General features: G+C 40.6%; 1 protein-coding gene across 1 annotated transcript; it reads left to right on the top strand.

Moving 5' to 3' along the window:
- Positions 1-3,705: 3,705 nt before the first annotated feature.
- LOC310861568 (uncharacterized protein) lies at positions 3,706-17,239 on the top strand. Its single transcript, XM_083769065.1, has 8 exons — positions 3,706-3,761; positions 9,257-9,451; positions 10,222-10,357; positions 10,964-11,338; positions 12,717-12,892; positions 13,309-13,398; positions 14,442-14,531; positions 14,963-17,239. Exons 1-8 carry the CDS (start codon positions 3,729-3,731, stop codon positions 15,047-15,049), a joined length of 1,182 nt encoding a protein of 393 aa, XP_083625191.1. The 5' UTR covers positions 3,706-3,728; the 3' UTR covers positions 15,050-17,239.
- The last annotated feature ends 909 nt before the right edge of the window (positions 17,240-18,148 follow it).

Below are 18,148 nucleotides of genomic sequence, written 5' to 3'. Positions count from 1 at the left end.
ATCCAGGACCAGGAATCATTTATATCTGGGTCTACACATCTGAGAGGCTATAGATAAAGAACCCTTGGCTGAGTCTTCTTAACCCATTTAGACCTATAAGGTCAATTCAAAAAATGCCTTCTAATTCCTGAACAACCCAAAAATGGGTTCCCGTCTTGAAAGGTAAAAACCCAAAATCAAAAAGGGATTCCCATCCAGCACGTAGAAGTAGCTATGTGAATGTGACCCTATGGGAACAGGACATACAGCAGAAGCTGAAACTTGTATATTATATAGGCCAGACAAGGGTTAAACGGGCTCTCCACACACGGGCTAGCTGGATGCTGGATGGCACCCAGATTGGTGTCTAGGTAAGCCTCACTGGCCTCCTGGAGAGTCATGACAGCTGAGCTCGCTTGAGATGTCTTGAAGTCCTGAGCTTGCCAAGTCGGCAAATGGTTTTGCCGACTTGCTAAGTCTCTCTTCTACAAAGTGAAGATAAGAGTTAGCAATGAAGCTATGAAACTAAGTGACTCTTCACCACAACAAAGATTATGCCTTATTGCCTTGTTGCCTCTGGTGCTTTTAGCTCATAGACTACTGTGATTTTCACTGGCATCATTTTTGGAGCCTGCCAAGGCAACAACTGTTAAATGTTTTTTCCTGTGGTTAGATATGTTCCTCTTTTTTCTTACTGCAGATGTACTGTCCATATTTAATGTTTATGATAAGCTGTGGCCTGCAGATCTGCCTACACAGTACACTAGAGCACTGGCTCCCAAACAGTGGTTTGGGACCCATTTGTGGGTCGCGGAAACATTTTTATGGGTCCCTTATCTTTTTTGCTTCCTACATTTAGTTTTTCATTATTATTATTTCAAAACATTTACATAAAACATTCCCAAAGAAAAGCTAAATTTTTCATGAATTGAAAAGTAAACAAAGAAAATCTGTAATTTCAGGAAGAAATAAAAGAAAAGTCTAAGAAATTCCATAAATTAGAAAACAAATGTTTAAGAAGTAGTGAAAATAGCCGAACTACAAGCTTTTTCTTTATGCCACGTAGTTTGGGTCCCGGGCTAAAAGGTTTGTCATCACACTAGAGTCTAGAGGATGTAGCCTTACAGTATCTCTGATCCATAGCTCTAATGCCTTCATTAGCCCCATTCATTTGGTGTTAGCATTATGTTGTGCTTTAACTATTGAAAAATAGCAGATCTACAAGCTCATAGCGCGCCACCGAGTGGCGCGCTACGAGCTTGTAGGTCTGCTATTTTTGAAAAATCGAAGAACGACTGACATATAAACATAGCTTTTTCAGAAAACTGTCAGGATGAAGAAGACATTTTTAGAATCTGATCTCAGGTCAGAATTGGTTAGAGCTGGTGCAGGGGCAGCAACAAAGATGGCTCTACCTGCCAGGCTTACGTCCCCCAAACACAGCCAAACGTTCACCCTGTCTGACGAGCGCTGCCCCACGCAGCCCCAGAACTTAGGAATCTCTAGTGCAGTGACAATTTATTGTTTACATTCAGATTAGATGCTCGGCCAAGCTGGATGCACATGGTGGTTCCGCCTATAAATATGTTGTTGTAAAGATAATTTTCAAGGTAAGTGATATTTCTTGGTCAAAACAAAATACTTTGTTAAAAGGTTAAAGCACTATTTACTCTATTGAGTGTTTGTTCAATAACACCCCCCTCGATCCCCCCCATCTCTCCAGGTCTTTAATAAATAAAACATATATTTTTCTGGTTATCAGTTTCAATTTTATATTGTTCCAGTTCCAATTTTGTCTGCTCATCTCTCCTGATAAAATTTGTATCCCAACCTGACAATGCATTTTCTTTTCATTAAAGAGCTGGAGAGACAGGGAGACCCCTGTTCCTAAACAAACAGTGGTTACTATCAAAATATTATTTGACATTTATTTTAACAAAGGAATATCACTTACCCCATTCCTTTAACTCAAGAGGATGGCAGAGGCCATATACCACAATAATGATGATGACAGTGGTGAATGATATTGTTGGAAATAGGATCCCTTTCAGAGCTTTGATGAATGATATAAACACTGTTAAAGTTCAAGTTCAAGTTCAGAGTCTGACAGGGAACCTGCATGGAATATTATTTATTGCCAGAAGATTAAGTGGAAATTAAGTGGAAATGCTTGCATTGCACAATTGCTCCTTTTCACTGCGAGCCACCTGCTATTAGTGTTCCTTATTGGAGGTTGACCTAAAACAGTCTCTGAAGCACAATGACACAGTCACACTCAGCTCACCCAGCAGCTGTTGCTGTGTGTCACTTCCAGTTATCCACAGAGATAAATATAGGCTTCTCAGCTATAGCCTACATCATCCTATTATCATGAGGCAGGCAGGCAGCAGACTCCTACTTGACAGCGGATGTATTTCTTTGTTATTAGGTTATTAAGATCATTAAATAATTTCATTTTTGACGTTTGGGGATTTTTATTTCACTTAAAGATGCCATTAAGGCCTAATGTAATCAGCAAGTGGGTCTAAATTCAGTCTTTATATGATGCTGAAGTGTAGAAAATAACAATATAACAATGCGGCTAAGGAGATGCACGTGAAACATGATGCTTCACTTAAGCCATGCATTAAGACAAGAGGCTATATATGCTCAACAAATAAGACTTTTGTTTGTGTAGATTAAGGGGTTATTTTAAATCTGTTGATTTCTTTTTGAGATTATCGAATAGGATTTTCAATTAATAATTCAAATCAACGTTGAACAATTTGTCCACCGTTTCTGTATAATTATGGCTACGCCCCGTCCGTCCCTCTTGCAGAATTGCATATAGATAACGTTAAGCAATACTAACTACATTAGGCGGTCACAGTGACAAGTGTAAAGCATAAATCAGTGTAAAGCCTATACTCACAATTTGAAGAGCGGATGCCTGGTGCATTTTAATTGGTTTCTGCTAGCCTACGATGCATATGGTGTTGCGCCGAATTCGGTGACTTGTCAAGCTGTGTGACGCCACATAATGTATCGCCGGTCCATTCACGTGCACGGTGGTGACGAGTTGCATGAATGAGTCTATATGGAATGAATTTAAACACATTATGTTTATTGTAGTTACAATCAGTTCATGTAAGAAGGGCAATCTTTGTAGGCCTATATTGAATTACATGGAGTCATTCATTGTGTAGTCCTATAATACATAATAACAACATAATCTCCAGTATGGAATTCTAACTCTAACATCTAAGATAATTGTTAAAAAATATATGACATTGAGTGTTTGTGTAACGAAGTCACACCTTTTGTTATCCCATGTAAGTTTATACACGGTGTGAAAGTGCGAGTCGCTACTGTCTTTAGCCAGTCACACAAATCGATTGGTCACAGATTTGAGTAAAACACTGGTTTGTCCCAGTTTGTCCTTTGTCCTTAATATTTGTAATTCATTTTATGGGTAGTAATTTAGACATAGAGAAAATGTGCTGCTTTGTAATTTGTACTTTTCAGTTTGGCATAGGCATACTTAAGATTTAAAACAAATAAAATGTGATAGGCCGATCCGTCCTCGGTCCTCCTCAGCCCTAGACCACTAGATGTGATCAAAAAAATAAACATTCTTTCGCCAGTTCGTGCGCGTGAATAACGGATGATTGTAAAACAGCGACATCTAAAGTCACACAATTTGACAGGTTTCTAGATGTCGGCAGTCGGCACACACCTAGGCTACTGTAAGTTTTGTTTGCCAGCACAAAATGTACCAGACTGTGACATCCATTCTTCTAATCGTGAGTATGAGGATCTTAATTGTCATTGTAGTAGTAGGCCTACGATATTTCTGCAAGATGGATCTTATGATTCTATACTAAGTACTGGACCCTCGTCTGGTTCTGATAGACCGCGGTCTTGTGTGTGTGTAGGCTGAGTGACGACCCGGTTGAATCATTCCTTGGTTCGGCGGCGGACGGACGGGCCGGCCCGGGTGAAGCATTAACATGACACGAGACAGTATCACGCTAAGACGTTCACAAAGTTTATTACATACATACAGAACATATATAGCTTGGATCCTCCTGTTCTAATGACGTCACTGACTACTAGACATCACAATCTATCTGCGTGCAGCACGCTTGACCTTGCTGCTGTCTCCACTCCAGGAGTTGACTATAAAGTATGTTACAGTTCAGGCAGTACACAATACATATCAAGTACATTGTATATTCACATACAAGTACATTGTACAAGTACACAGCATAGTTGTATACTACAACAGGACGGACTATTTGTTTTGGCTATAGAATATGTGCATGCATAAAGTGAATGGCAGATCGAGTGCCAAAGTGATCGAGTGACAAAGTAAATTTAATGTTGTTTAAAGTCATTTAATGTAATCAAATAGGACTTTTCTGTTTTAATGTATTGAGCTGTGAAGACCAGAAAGTAGTTTTTGCCACTCAGTAAGCTATACTTCGGCATTCCGCTGGGGCAAGTTGGGCGAGTTGGTAAAGGTATAAGACGACAGCTTACCCCGAAAGTCCGGACAACTCACCCCGGTGAGTTGTCTTCACTTTCTGACATTGCGGGGTGAGTTGTCTGTACTTTCTGTGGCACCCATTACAGTAATTCAATTTCAGATCTAACTATCGATCTAACTATCGGTTCCTACAGACGTGCGGTGGTGGGGTGACCACCGAACTACAACATGACGTCACGAGCCGTGGTGAAGAGCAAACCACCGCCACCGCTCCAGCCCTTCTCTCTGTTTTTACTCACCACCGCTCAAAATTATTTCGCGGTGGTCGCGGTAGTCAGCTCACCACCGAAAATCCAGACTATGAATAGGCCTTAAGGAGTAGAGGCAGAGCGTCTCTCTCTCTCACACACTCTATGCAGCATTGAGGGGGACGTTGTCATTGGGGGATCCTTTGGGGATAATGTTTGCGCTTCAAAGGCAGTCTCACAGCTGTACAAAGTTGCTAATTAGACTGCACTCCCAACGAACACAGTTCTAATAGGCCTACTTACTGACTGAATACTGAATAGCAGAGAGAGAGAGAGAGAGAGAGAGAGAGAGAGAGAGAGAGAGAGAGATCAAGAACAGTGGATCTATGCCGTAATTCAGGAAGATAAGGTTGAATTAATCTAGATTATATTAAGGATAAATGGGAAATATTCAGTAAAGTATATAAAAGAGCTCAAAGGGTATACATATTCAGTCAGACAACTCACTCACCCCGAAAGTGAAGACAACTAACCCCGAAAGTGCCCGAAAGTGAAGACAGCTCACTCCCGAAAGTGAAGACATCTCACCGGGGTGAGGTGTCTGGTGAGTTATCCGAACTTTCGGGGTGAGACGTCTAGACAACTCACTTGGAGGTGCAAAAAGGGTGAGTTGTCTTGTTACCTTAATGAATATGATGATGTCACGCGCATACCCTCTATATAGAAGTGTAGGCTATATTTGTATGTCTCTAAATGTTATGATGAATTGAACAAGGTGGACCCTCTTGACTCTTGTAAACAAGTGTAGTGCTTTATTGGGTCGTCCACTCACAGTTAACAGTTTTTACCAGCTGCTAAATTGGTCATAGAATGCCTTTGAAACAACGACCAGACATTAAGACATGCGAATCCCTTGAATCCTTCAAAACTGCTCTCAAAGGGCACCTACAGACGGCTGCAATTCGAAACTGGCCCCCGTAAAATCTGAATCCCCACTCCCCGACCCCTGTTCCCCCCATATGTTTCTTTTCCCTTTTTACCTCCTATGATTAGGCTTGGGCGATATTGATTTTTGGATATCGGTATTGATACCGTGAATAATATCGCGATTATCGGTATTATCGATTATCAGCCTTTTTAATTTGGCTGGAACCCGAAATGCTGCCAAACAGCAGTATTTCCAGATGTTTTTTTATGAACCAACTTGCTAGGACTCGTTACTCTCACCGGCGCCATGTTTTGTTTACTTTCCTGGGCGGAGGCGGTCCGACAACGCTGCTGTCGCCTCGTTGCCGTAATTCAGCGTCAGTGCCAGTCAATGCATGGACACTAAGTTATTAGGCAAATTATAGTCGTTTAAAATGAAATACTTGTAAATTCATCACACAGACACACACATACAGTTATGTAGATGTTTATTTAAAAGAAAATCCATATTTACATGACGGTAAAATTATGATATTGGGTATTATTTTCGATATTATTCGATATTCGATTTCGATATTATTTATATAGTCCACGATATTACCGATATTGATTTTAAATATCGCGATAAACGATAATATCGATATATTGCCCAAGCCTACCTATGATGATTTCCTGTTTTGACTATAGTTGTGTATATTCGTGCATCTCTAAAAGTTTTGATGAATTGAAAATGGTGAGCCCAGTTTATGGTGTCTCACAGTTAACAGTTTTTGTATTGAGCTGTACTTGAAATGTACTGTAATTCTGCAAACTGTTAATAAATCAATCAATCAATCAGACCGACACCGGTAGTCCTACTAATGAGTGTGTTGCCAAGTCCGCTTATTTCCAGCAAAACTTGAATTGTTTTTTTCCTCACAGTTGCTTGGCTGGATTTTGGAGGTTGGTTTAGCTTATGTCTGCCACGACAGTTGGAAACACTAGCAACCATACTGACGTGCTTCTGATATGATTGCTGATTGGCCTTGTCTCCAGCAACAACCCATAGTCTGCACGCCATGAAGAAGAGTCACAACATAATACTAGCAAGCAAGGAAATTGACACAAGCAACCAATCAATCGACAAACAGACAGACTATAAGAATAACGTAGTCGTAGAGTCTCTTGTGAGCTGATATCTGCAGTCAGTGCAGTGCTATTATTTCCGGTCATAATATGGTGGGGCTGCCGGCTGACCGTAGCACTTGTGACTTGCCCTAGCCTCGACCAGAGTAATAATAACTAGAAAAAGTGCCCTTCTGGGCACAGGTCTCCACCAGGATAGGAATGTAGGACATTGCAGCTTGCCTTCATCTGGTGGTTGGATAAAAGGTCAACAAAAGTAAATTAGAGGTAAAAACATGTATATAGTATACGTATGACTAGCTCTAAATGATGACGTAAGAGATATGGTCATTTGTGGTCGTTTGGTCCCAGCAAAGCAGGCATATACTATATAGGCATATACTATAGTATATAGGCATATACTATATACGTATACATATATACTATATAGAGTGTGTAGTTGTAAGTTGATTAGCGGTATAATGTGGTTACTTTGTGCCAAAAACCGTGACAGCTGTCCCGCCATTTGATGTTTATGCAAGAAAACAGCAAATCTGTGCCTGGTTTGCTGGGACCAAACGACCACAAATGACCATATTTCTTACGTCATCATTAAGAGCTAGTCATACATATACACACCACATACTCTGGTCCCAGCAGATCAGGCACAATTTTACTGATTATGTATATAGTATACGTATGACTAGCTGTAAATGATGACGTAAGAAATATATATAGTATATATATAGTATATAGGCATATACTATATACGTATACATATATACTATATAGAGTGTGTAGTTGTAAGTTGATTAGCGGTATACTGTGGTTACTTTGCGCCAAAAACTGTGACAGCTGTCCCGCCATTTGATGTTTATGCAAGAAAACAGCAAATCTGTGCCTGGTTTGCTGGGACCAAACGACCACAAATGACCATATTTCTTACGTCATCATTAAGAGCTAGTCATACATATACACACCACGTACTCTGGTCCCAGCAGATCAGGCACAATTTGCTGTTTTATTTTTACTGATTATGTATATAGTATACGTATGACTAGCTCTAAATGATGACGTAAGAAATATGTATAGTATATATATAGTATATAGGCATATACTATATACGTATACATATATACTCTATACTGTATAAAGTGTGTAGTTGTAAGTTGATTAGCGGTATACTGTGGTTACTTTGCGCCAAAAACCGTGACAGCTGTCCCGCCATTTGATGTTTATGCAAGAAAACAGCAAATCTGTGCCTGGTTTGCTGGGACCAAATGACCACAAATTACCATATTTCTTACGTCATCATTAAGAGCTAGTCATACATATACACACCACGTACTCTGGTCCCAGCAGATCAGGCACAATTTGCTATTTTATTTTTTACTGATTATGTATATAGTATACGTATGACTAGCTCTAAATGATGACGTAAGAAATATGGTCATTTGTGGTCATTTGGTCCCAGCAAAACAGGCACAGATTTGATGTTTTTCTGCATAAACATCGAATGGCGGGACAGCTGTCACGGCGGAAGAGACCGGGCGAAAACATTACTTGCGCGCTCTGCTTGCGCAAGTAATTATAGTAGCCTAAGAGAGTGGCGACACTAGAGTTGACTCCCATTTTAACAATGGAATGCGGAAGTGCTCATGTTTGGAACTATAGCCCATAGGCACCCACTTTGCGGCGAGATCAAAGCGTGTCGCTACTCTCCTACTCTACACTCTGGCCTCGATGACCTTACAGCCAGGCATATGCAAAGGCTCAACTAACTTATGTAATTTAGTAGATGGAATTTTATGTAGACATGATAGCACCTATGTGTGTACGCAGAGTTATATACTTATATTATACTGTATATATATTCCACTGTTGTAAATCGCTCTGGATTAAGAGTGTCTGCTAAAAGCCTAACATGCATGCAGCACGCACGCACACGCACACGCACACACACACACACACACACACACACACACACACACACACACACACACACACACACACACACACACACAGTCAGCGTAGGCACACTTTAGCGTCACCAAGATGACAGAGGGGGGGGGGGGGGGAGGGTTGCGTGGATTTTTGTTTTGTTTTCTAAATATCTAACAATAATAATTGCTAATATTAATTAGCCCTTCACTAAGTCCCTCCCCAACCCATCATTGTCCAATAGGCACGTTGGCAGCGAAGAAAGCTTGACCTGCATAGCAACCCCCTACGGCCTAGGGGATCCTCAGAGTTAGGGCCTCGGCCTAGGTTCCGGACTCCCTATTGAAGTTCCCTTACTTTACAGTGTGCAGGACATATTGTGCATTTGTGTGATATAGCTTTATAGAAGGTTTGGCAGTGATATGGCAAGATGAAAACATTGGAGCTTACAAGTTCATGCAGAGATTATTTTCTTATATACAGTAGCTCAAAGGTCTTCACATCCCGTAACCCCCTCTCTATCTCTCTCATCCCCACCCTGCACCCTCTCTGTGTCTGTCTGTCTCTCTATGTCTGTCTCTCTCCATAGGCCACACTTACATGGGTTTTTGTTATTGATGGTAATGATGATTCTGCTATCTACAATGATCAAAGAAATACAACGGCCTGTTATGGCTCTATTCATGTTCAGGTGGTACACCGATGGTACACAGAGATAACAAGAAAAGTGTGGTTTGTTCCAAGATATTCAAGAGATACTCTCGAGATATATCCACGCAATACCGTAAGTTATCAGACTTATCACACAATACTTGATCCCTTTGATATTCTCAGTGGTGGAAAAAAGTACTCACATTTATTATTTTTATTTAATTGTATTAATTGACACTTTTGGTCGTTTTATCAGCTACTTGTGATGATAAAACTTGTGAGGTGCCCGTGTTTGTTCAATTACTATATATATGAAAAAAGTACTCCTCTCACTTACGTTTCCAACAGCCAAGAACCTTTGTGTTGTCCTGGACAGTCAGCTCTCATTAAAATCAAAATAGTACTCAAAAGTGCATAATGTCCCGTTTTACAACCTTAATATCTGTGTGTAAAATGTTTATTTTTTTATTATTTAGAAAATAGCAGATTTACAAGAACACATGTCGGCGATGTCGCATTGCGACGTGTTGTGTCGATCGGCTATTTTCAAATTGCCAAAGTTTAAATAGGGCTGAAGTAAGTGGTGAATGTATATTTTGTAATAATAATCAAAATCGGCCCAGGCCGTGGCGTAACGGTCTGGGCACCTGACTGGTGATCCAGTCGCAGTGTGCCGCGGGTTCGACTCCCGAGCCCGACACGGCCTTTACTGCATGTCGTCCCCCCATCTCTCTCCCGTTTCCTGTCAGCCTACTGTCTGTCCCTTCAAAAATCAATAAAAGGCGTAAGCCGCAAAAAATATCTTAAAAAAATAAAAATCAAAAAATCAAAATCTACAAAGTAACTAATAAAGTGTGTGTGTGTGTGTGTGTGTGTGTGTGTGTGTGCGTGCGTGCGTCTCAGATGCCTGATTGTGTGTGGGATTTGGGCTCATTTGTTATTGAATATGTAACAGAAGAGCATGTTGGAGAATACAAGATTTTGGCACAAGAAGGGGGCTCTACCACACCCTTTACTTTCCTAAGACTCACGGTTACAGGTAGGCATACAGTGACATCCACATTGTTAATTGAGTCAAGTCAAGACCACAGCTGAGACCTTGTTTTAAATGTTAATAGCAATGTAATAGGAAAAGGAGCTGTCCACACACTGATTTGTAACTACCAAAGGAAAGTTTTATTTAGTTAAAGGATGACAACATTTCAACCCCAAATGGGTCTTCGTCAGGTATGACCTGGGAGCTACAACAAATCAGTTCAGCACCTGAAAGCTTTTTAGAGATGTGCGTTCTTTCTTTTGGATTATGTCTCTAATAGCAATGTAATAGAAATAGTGTCTGGGTAGCTCACTTGGTAGAGCACTCATCTTTAAACCACAAGGTTATGGGTTCCATCCTGGGCAGTGCCAACAGTATAAGTAGGGTGTGGCATGTCGTGCAGTAATTAATGGGAGCTGATGAAGGTAGGTGTTGCACTCCACCGCAGTAAATCCATCTCCCTGGGGTCTAGCGCATTGTGGAACGGGGATAGGCTCTGGCTGATACCGACTCTCTAACATAAATGGTAAATGGTGCATTCATATAGCACCTTTATCCAAGGCACTTTACATAGATTGTGTATTACATTCACCCACTTGCACTCCACAGAATGCACAGATGCAAGAACCGTGAACTACGGTGATAAGGTGGACATCGAAGTGACAGTGGCACCAACCCTCTTGATGTTCTACCCCACCAACGAACATCACTTCTACCCCACCAACGACACCTCAAAGGGGATCAAGCTCTGGAGCTCTAACAAGACCTCCAACAGTGAAGTGCCGTGCACCGGCATAATATACTATGAGTGCCATTGGTTTGTTAAGGCCGAAACAGGCCTCATATGGGCAACGATGTTGGTCAACAAGACAGGACAGATCTGGTACGTCCGGAATTTAAGACCAACCCAAAAAGACGAGGGCATGTATGTCATCCGACGAGAAGATGGCAGGCTGATCCATAAATTCCAGATCTTTGTGAAAGGTAATCACAACACTGAGTTGCTGTAAAAGTCTTTGTTCCTAAGAATACCACAACATAGTTATTGTAAATGTTCTCGTATTAAAGAACACCAAACCATAGAGTTATTAAAAATGTTGCCGTATTAAAGAACACCAATACCCAGCAAGCACGGTCAGGACCTGGACGAATTAGTGACGTCTCGATTGGCGCCAGTCCAGAATCACATCTGGCCCAGAATATCACCTGATTTCAACCAACATAAATCCTGCCCACTAAGACGGACTGACTCAGAAAGAGTCTGATAAAGTAAAACTTAAGTCATATCATAACTAGTCAGATCTGGCCCAGAATAAACTGTATTATTTCAACTCTTGAAGACGTCCTGGAAATGACGTAAAGATCATCCCCATATGGGCTGGGATCTGGCCTAGTCCTGAACGTCCTGAATGTCACCGTCATCTTAATGTCTTCATGGCGTCATTTGGCTTGCTGGGTATAGTTACTTTAAAGATCCTTGTTCTAATGAACAAATCTACTACCAAAAGTATTTGATGTATTACCATCATTGTTCTTGCTTACTATAAACTGCTCTGGATTACCTAAATTCTAAATTGTAAGGACATCTTTTTGGACCTCATTTTCCTGTTAATAGCTTCTAATCTAGACTGTCCCTCCGTTAAATCATCTTTTTCCAAGGACTATGGCAGCTAGACTTTTCAAAGCAATCTATATTTACTTTTTCAATTCCTCAATGCTTGCCAACGGCAAAACGATTAACGATGTTAAGGAAGGGTGCAATTTTATTCTGTCATTGAAGCTGTATTATGTCATTCTCTTTAGTGAATGAATACAAACAAGAAATCCTAAAAGGAGTGAGTGCTAGTGATCTTTTTTATGGCTTTCGCCTTTATTTTATATGGAGGGATAGACAGTAGGAAATGGGGAGAGAGATGGGGTGGTGACATGCAGTAAAGGCCGTCGGGATTGGGAGTCAAACCCCGTGACACACTGACAGTCTGGATTGGCAGCTAAGGTGCCTGGACCACTGAGCCACGGCCTAGGCCCATGGTGATCTTTTCTAAGAGTATGTTAATTGTTAACACAATATAACTTGTACAATTGGAGTTGTATTGAGACATTTAGATCCTGCTTCTGGTTTGACAGCAAGCAGCTATTGGCTCAGTGGAAATAATGTCATTCAGCACTTAAAACCGGGTTTAAATCAAGGGTAGAACAGGAACGTTACATAATGCAGCTTTAAGTACAGTATCAAATGTTATAGACAATCTGTGTTGTCTACAACTGCATGTTGTTTTGCAGTTAGCTCATAACACCATTTAAGGAATAAGTCAAAAGAACAAATGCAGAAAAGTGACTTATTTCATGTTTCACTCCCCAGTAACCGAACCTATCTACCTTGGTAAGCATACCAGGCCTGTGTTGGACTGGTATTGGTATGTGATAATGGTAACACTCCTTATTGCCACAAATCTGCTGTGTTGTCTGCGAAAGTGCTGCAATTCCAAACGTTCAGAGGATGCAGAAGCACCTCCGGTTTCCAACCAGATAGAGGAGGTATACTTTTATGTCAAAGTGACTGTGTTTGATGTGCTTTCCAACACCTGAGAAAAGTCATTATTTTCCAGTTTAAAGATTATAGATTTAGCTGATCTCTCGCCATTTAAGGTTGAGAGAACCAAATGTTCAGCAGCAATTAAAAAAAAAGTGTAGCTGAGAACCAGTGAGCAGACTTTATTATTTGTTTTACTGTTCAGCCGTTTGTCCTGTGACTTGATTAGGATGTGTGCATGTACTATCTCTTCTTAACATTATATCTGTAGATTCTATATCAAAGTTTAAAATGGGATTCATCTCTATCTGTTCCTTTTGGTTTTACTATTGGTTAAACTGATCACAGCTTGACTTGAAGATTTGTTAAAAAAGGAAAAGAGAAAAGAAAAGAAAAGTCAAACTGTGTTCTTGTTTACTAGGAATTGATGCGACGTCATCCTCCAAACATGATGCCAGATGACAGTTGCCCTCCCAGCTATGAGCAAATTCAGCATCCAGCAATCAGTCATGTAAGAGCTTCTTCTCTTTCATTTTCCTATCATTTTCTCTCCTTAACAGTCCCATTTCACTTAAAGGGATAGTTCAGAACTTAAACTGTATGGAATACTTGCCATTAATATAGTGGTTGCAACTGTATTAATTGATTGCCCGAGTCCCGTGGTGGGAGTTCTGTTCTGGTTTTGGTGAAATATGAAGTAGTTCCGTACATTTTCTGGGGGGCACAGGGCCACGCATTAAAAGTAAATTAATCCACAAAACTAACGTCATTTGTATTGTTGACCTATTTCTAAAATATTAGTGCAACTTTCGTTCATTTTTTACCCCTCTATCACACGACACACGGAACTATGTTGTTGTCCATATCACTACGCCCAAAAAATAGTTCCATGTGATAGAGGGGTCAAAGTTGAACGAAAGTTGCGCTAACATTTTAGAAGACCAAAACCAGAGCAGAACTCTCACCATGGGACTCGGGCAATCAATTAATACAGTTACAACCACTATATTAATGGCAAGTATTTCATACAGCTTAAAAATCACACCAGTGTGAACCGAGTGGTGCAACTCCCGTCTATTGGTTCTCTGTATCATTCCAATTTGTATCGTTCCAATTTCTTCTCTGTATCGTTCCAATTTCTTCTCTGTATCGTTCCAATTTCTTCTCTGTACTCTGGTGCCCCCTACTGGTATAAATAAGTAACATACTCGTGCTCACTTATACATACATACATACATACAGGTACCTACCTACCTACCTACCTAGGTACACGCACTACACGGACGTTGCTGGATGTAGGAGTGGTTGCACCACTCAAAAAAATCTGAACTATCCCTTTAAGGTTGAGAGAACCAAATGTTGAGCAGCAATTTAAAAAAAGTGTACTATCTATTCTTAACATTATATCTATAGATTCTATATAAAAGTTTAAAATGGGATTCATCTCTATCTGTTCCTTTTGGTTTTACTATTGGTTAAACTGATCACAGCTTGACTTGAAGATTTGTTAAAAAAAAGAAAATAGAAAAGTCAAACTGTCTTCTTGTTTGCTAGGAATTGATGCAACGTCATCCTCCAAACATGATGCCAGATGACAGTTGCCCTCCCAGCTATGAGCAAATTCAGCATCCAGCAATCAGTAATGTAAGAGCTTCTTCTCTTTCATTGTCCTATCATTCTCTCTCACAGTCCCATTTCACTTAATACTCAATCTGACAGGGACATTTGTTCATATGAATCGATGCCTGCACTTTAAATGGAAATATTTACCTATATCCTTGGGTCACAACTCTTGTTGCAGGTTGTTGTATAAAAAGATTGTCTGTCCAATATTGCCATAACGTCTGAATGGAAAAACCTTATTAATTTTTTCTCTAATAGGCTAAATAAGGAGAGAATTTTATTTAATTCTTGATTATTTTCTAAATAATAAAACCGTGACCCAGATTTTGTTTTAAAAAGAAGATAGACAATTGTATTGATAATCCTGATTTCAATATGGGCAAGAATAATCGTGAATACACTTTTTGCCATAATCGTGAAGCTCTATTTGTTTTTTTATTCTCTCTGTACAGGATCATCTGAATGACGAAGGTCCCAGCTACACCATGCCTTCCGCCCCCACCTTTGAGCTGAAGGAAACTGACTTCCTAAACAACTAGCCCCTCCTCAGCTCAGGTGCTCCCACTTGTGACGTGCGGATATTAACAAAACAGATGCCTCATTGACTGCTGCAGTTCGTTGGAGCCGTGTGTCGACGGGAGGGCGGAAGAATTTACACTGGGGGAGTAAGTACACCGGAAGAATGGAAGGCACGCTGCCACTCAAGTGACTACTGGCCAATCACAGCACATCTTTTCCGGGACTTATCAGACCCGAACATGCACTCTGTGACGCACACTCATGCTTCCGCGGTGCTTCGCAAGGAATCTCAGGATTTTTTTGCCCTCCCTTGATCACATACGCTCCACAGCCGAAAGGGGCCTTTATATGTCTATGTCGACTGTACACCTCAGACAAAATCAACTTCCTTTAAGGGATCGGCGTTTGTGGGAGTGTCATTGGTGTAAACCTCCTCCTTCCTCAAAAGTCTCCCCAAGAGTTTGCACTGATTCATTGGGAATTAACCGATTCTGATGTTGGATGATGATCAGACCTCGAATCGGCTTTAATTTATATAATGTTACGATGTCAGGTGTTCATATTAAACATGGCCAAAGTTTCAAATAATGAGATAAACCAATGATGAATTAATACTTGTGAGCAGAAATTCTCCTTTGAATGCATTTTTTTTCTTCATTTCTACTATCAAGGGGCTTTGTTCAGCCAAAGGCTAAGCAATATACCATAGCATTTACCATTTACCAAATATGCCAACATGAAAATCATATAAGTATACCAGTAAAAGCAGCTTTTGATAACAATTTCATTGCAAGAATACATTTACAAGAACATAGTCCCTCTGCTACCTGAACCAGGTGGATGCTATGCAACGTTTACATTCAGAATGTTTCCGTTGTTTGTCTATTGTGTAGCTCTGCCGGGCCCAGGTATGCGTTCATTTTCTGGGGCCTGTTGAGAACTCTAGTTCAGCTGCCGGGTGCGGCTGCTGTCTAGACTTTGAATGGACAGTCAGGTATCAGTCAAAACATCGAAGAGGAACGACGGTTGGGGAAAGCTCAACATATGGAATGTCAAAACAGGTCAGCTCCATATATGGAGATCTAAGGGTTTGATGAGGTCAGATCAACATAGTGTCCGTGAGGTCAGATGTAGAGTTGCCGGCCGGATCCATAATATGCAGATCTACTGTAGGTGATGATCCAGTCTTCTCCATGTATGGCTATCCAGGGTTTGATGAAGTCAGTGTCGTGATCTTCATATATGGAGATGGCCATATATGGAGTGACTGGTTTTGCATAGTAAACTGTGACCTACGGTCAAAAAAATCACACCCGTGTGAAGTGAGGGGCGCTTATATATTAAAGTCTAACTCATGTTGAGCGTGTCACAAAGGCGTGACTGACAGGCGGACTGACACTGGTGAGATGCAGGTTTTCATAGTAAACTGTAGGCCTACGGTGTACAGAATAAGGTGACTGTCTGGTCTTAGCTGAATCATTCATCATAGGCAATGGCGTCCGTCAGTGTCAGTGATGACGATGGATTGCGCTTGAGTGGTCAGGTTAATTCTTGCAGTGGCGGGCCGGCGGCTGTGGCTGGACAGCCCCTCCTTTACTAGCCCCGCTCCGGGGTGGCAGTCTTTAGTGCAGTTGGCAATTTGACTGTAAACCAATCCATTGCCGGTCCCCATTCAGGACCCCAGGAAGACTAGAGGCTCAGTCATGTGTCTCTAATGTGGATCCTTCAATAAACATAAACATTGCAATTTATTAAGAAAATATATTTTCTCTATATTTCTATTTAAAGAAAATGTTCTTTGTAATTTGTACTTTTGCATAGGTCTACTTAGGATTTAAAACAAATAAAATGTGATAGGCCTCCGTCCTCGTTGAGTAGACCGACCACTTGTGATCAAAATAAACATTCTTTCGCCATTCTTCGTGCGCGTGAATAACGGATTATTGTAAAACAGCGACATCTGGAGTCACACAATTGCATAGGTCACAGATGTCGGCACACACCTACTGTAATGTTTTGTTTGCCAGCACATTTTTGCGCAGCAAATCAAAATGTACCAGACATCCATTCTTCTAATCGTGAGTATGAGGATCTTGTCAGCTTGCCACTGTAGTATTACGACGAGATAGCCTATATCTACATAGATTCTGCAAGATGGATGGACACACTATTAAGATTGAATGATCCGTAGAGTCTCTGTTGTGAGCTTGATCTGCTATTTTCGGTCATTGATGGGAGTATTGTGTATGGATCAATTAAAGCATTATCTTATTTCTTTTGTGGGTCCCATGGGTTTCTTCATTACAATTTCCAGGCACGCGCGCACAGTTGCACGCACGCACACACACACACACACACACACACACACACACACACACACACACACACACACACACACACACACACACACACACACACACACACAGATTCAAGATTAGTTTGGAAATTGTAATTCCACAACTGCACTTTTATGCCGTCATAGATTAATTAGACGGCACTATGAGGGTTGTGTGAATTAGTGTTCGAGGGTTTGTTTTCAAATTACCTTTGTTAATAATAATTAGATTCATGCTAATTCACATTTTTTGATTAAATAACAAACAAAATAAATAACATTCCTAAGAACATTCCCAAGAAAAAAAGAAAAAAGATTCCCAAGAAGAAAAAGGGGCAGGGTACAACACTTTCTAATTATTTGTTCGGCCCCCAAACATGTCATGATTTGTCAACTCGGCTGTTGGCTTTGTCCAAGGCTTACAGATCTTTAAATAAATACTTTTTGAAACGCCTATGGGAAAAATGAATGGGGAATTATTTCCTGGTGTCCCCTGCTTTACAGTGTGCAGGACTTTGTGTAACATTATAGCTTTATAGAAAGTTTGGCAGTGATATGGCAAGATGAGAACATTGTATTGGAAATTACAAGTTCATGCATAGATTTTGGCATGTCTTTTCTTAGCCTATACAGTAGCTCAAAATTCAAATGTCTTCACATCCCGTAACGCCCTCTCTATCTCTCTCATCCTGTCTGTCTGTCTGTCTGTCTGTCTGTCTGTCTGTGTGTCTATGTGTGTGTGTGTGTGTGTGTGTGTGTGTGTGTGTGTGTGTGTGTGTCTCTC

This window comes from Protomyctophum parallelum (assembly GCF_964188405.1).
Source record: "Protomyctophum parallelum genome assembly, chromosome: 7".
NCBI lineage: Eukaryota > Metazoa > Chordata > Actinopteri > Myctophiformes > Myctophidae > Protomyctophum > Protomyctophum parallelum.
The sequence above is the reverse complement of the archived record's forward strand: the minus strand, read 5'-3'. Positions and strand labels throughout refer to the sequence as shown.

Coding starts and splice junctions, on each gene's coding strand:
- LOC310861568 (XM_083769065.1), top strand. CDS start 3,729: ATGTACCAGACTGTGACATCCATTCTTCTAATC. Junction 9,452..10,221: donor AGATATATCCACGCAATACC/GTAAGTTATCAG, acceptor CGTGCGTCTCAG/ATGCCTGATTGTGTGTGGGA. Junction 12,893..13,308: donor TTTCCAACCAGATAGAGGAG/GTATACTTTTAT, acceptor CTTGTTTACTAG/GAATTGATGCGACGTCATCC.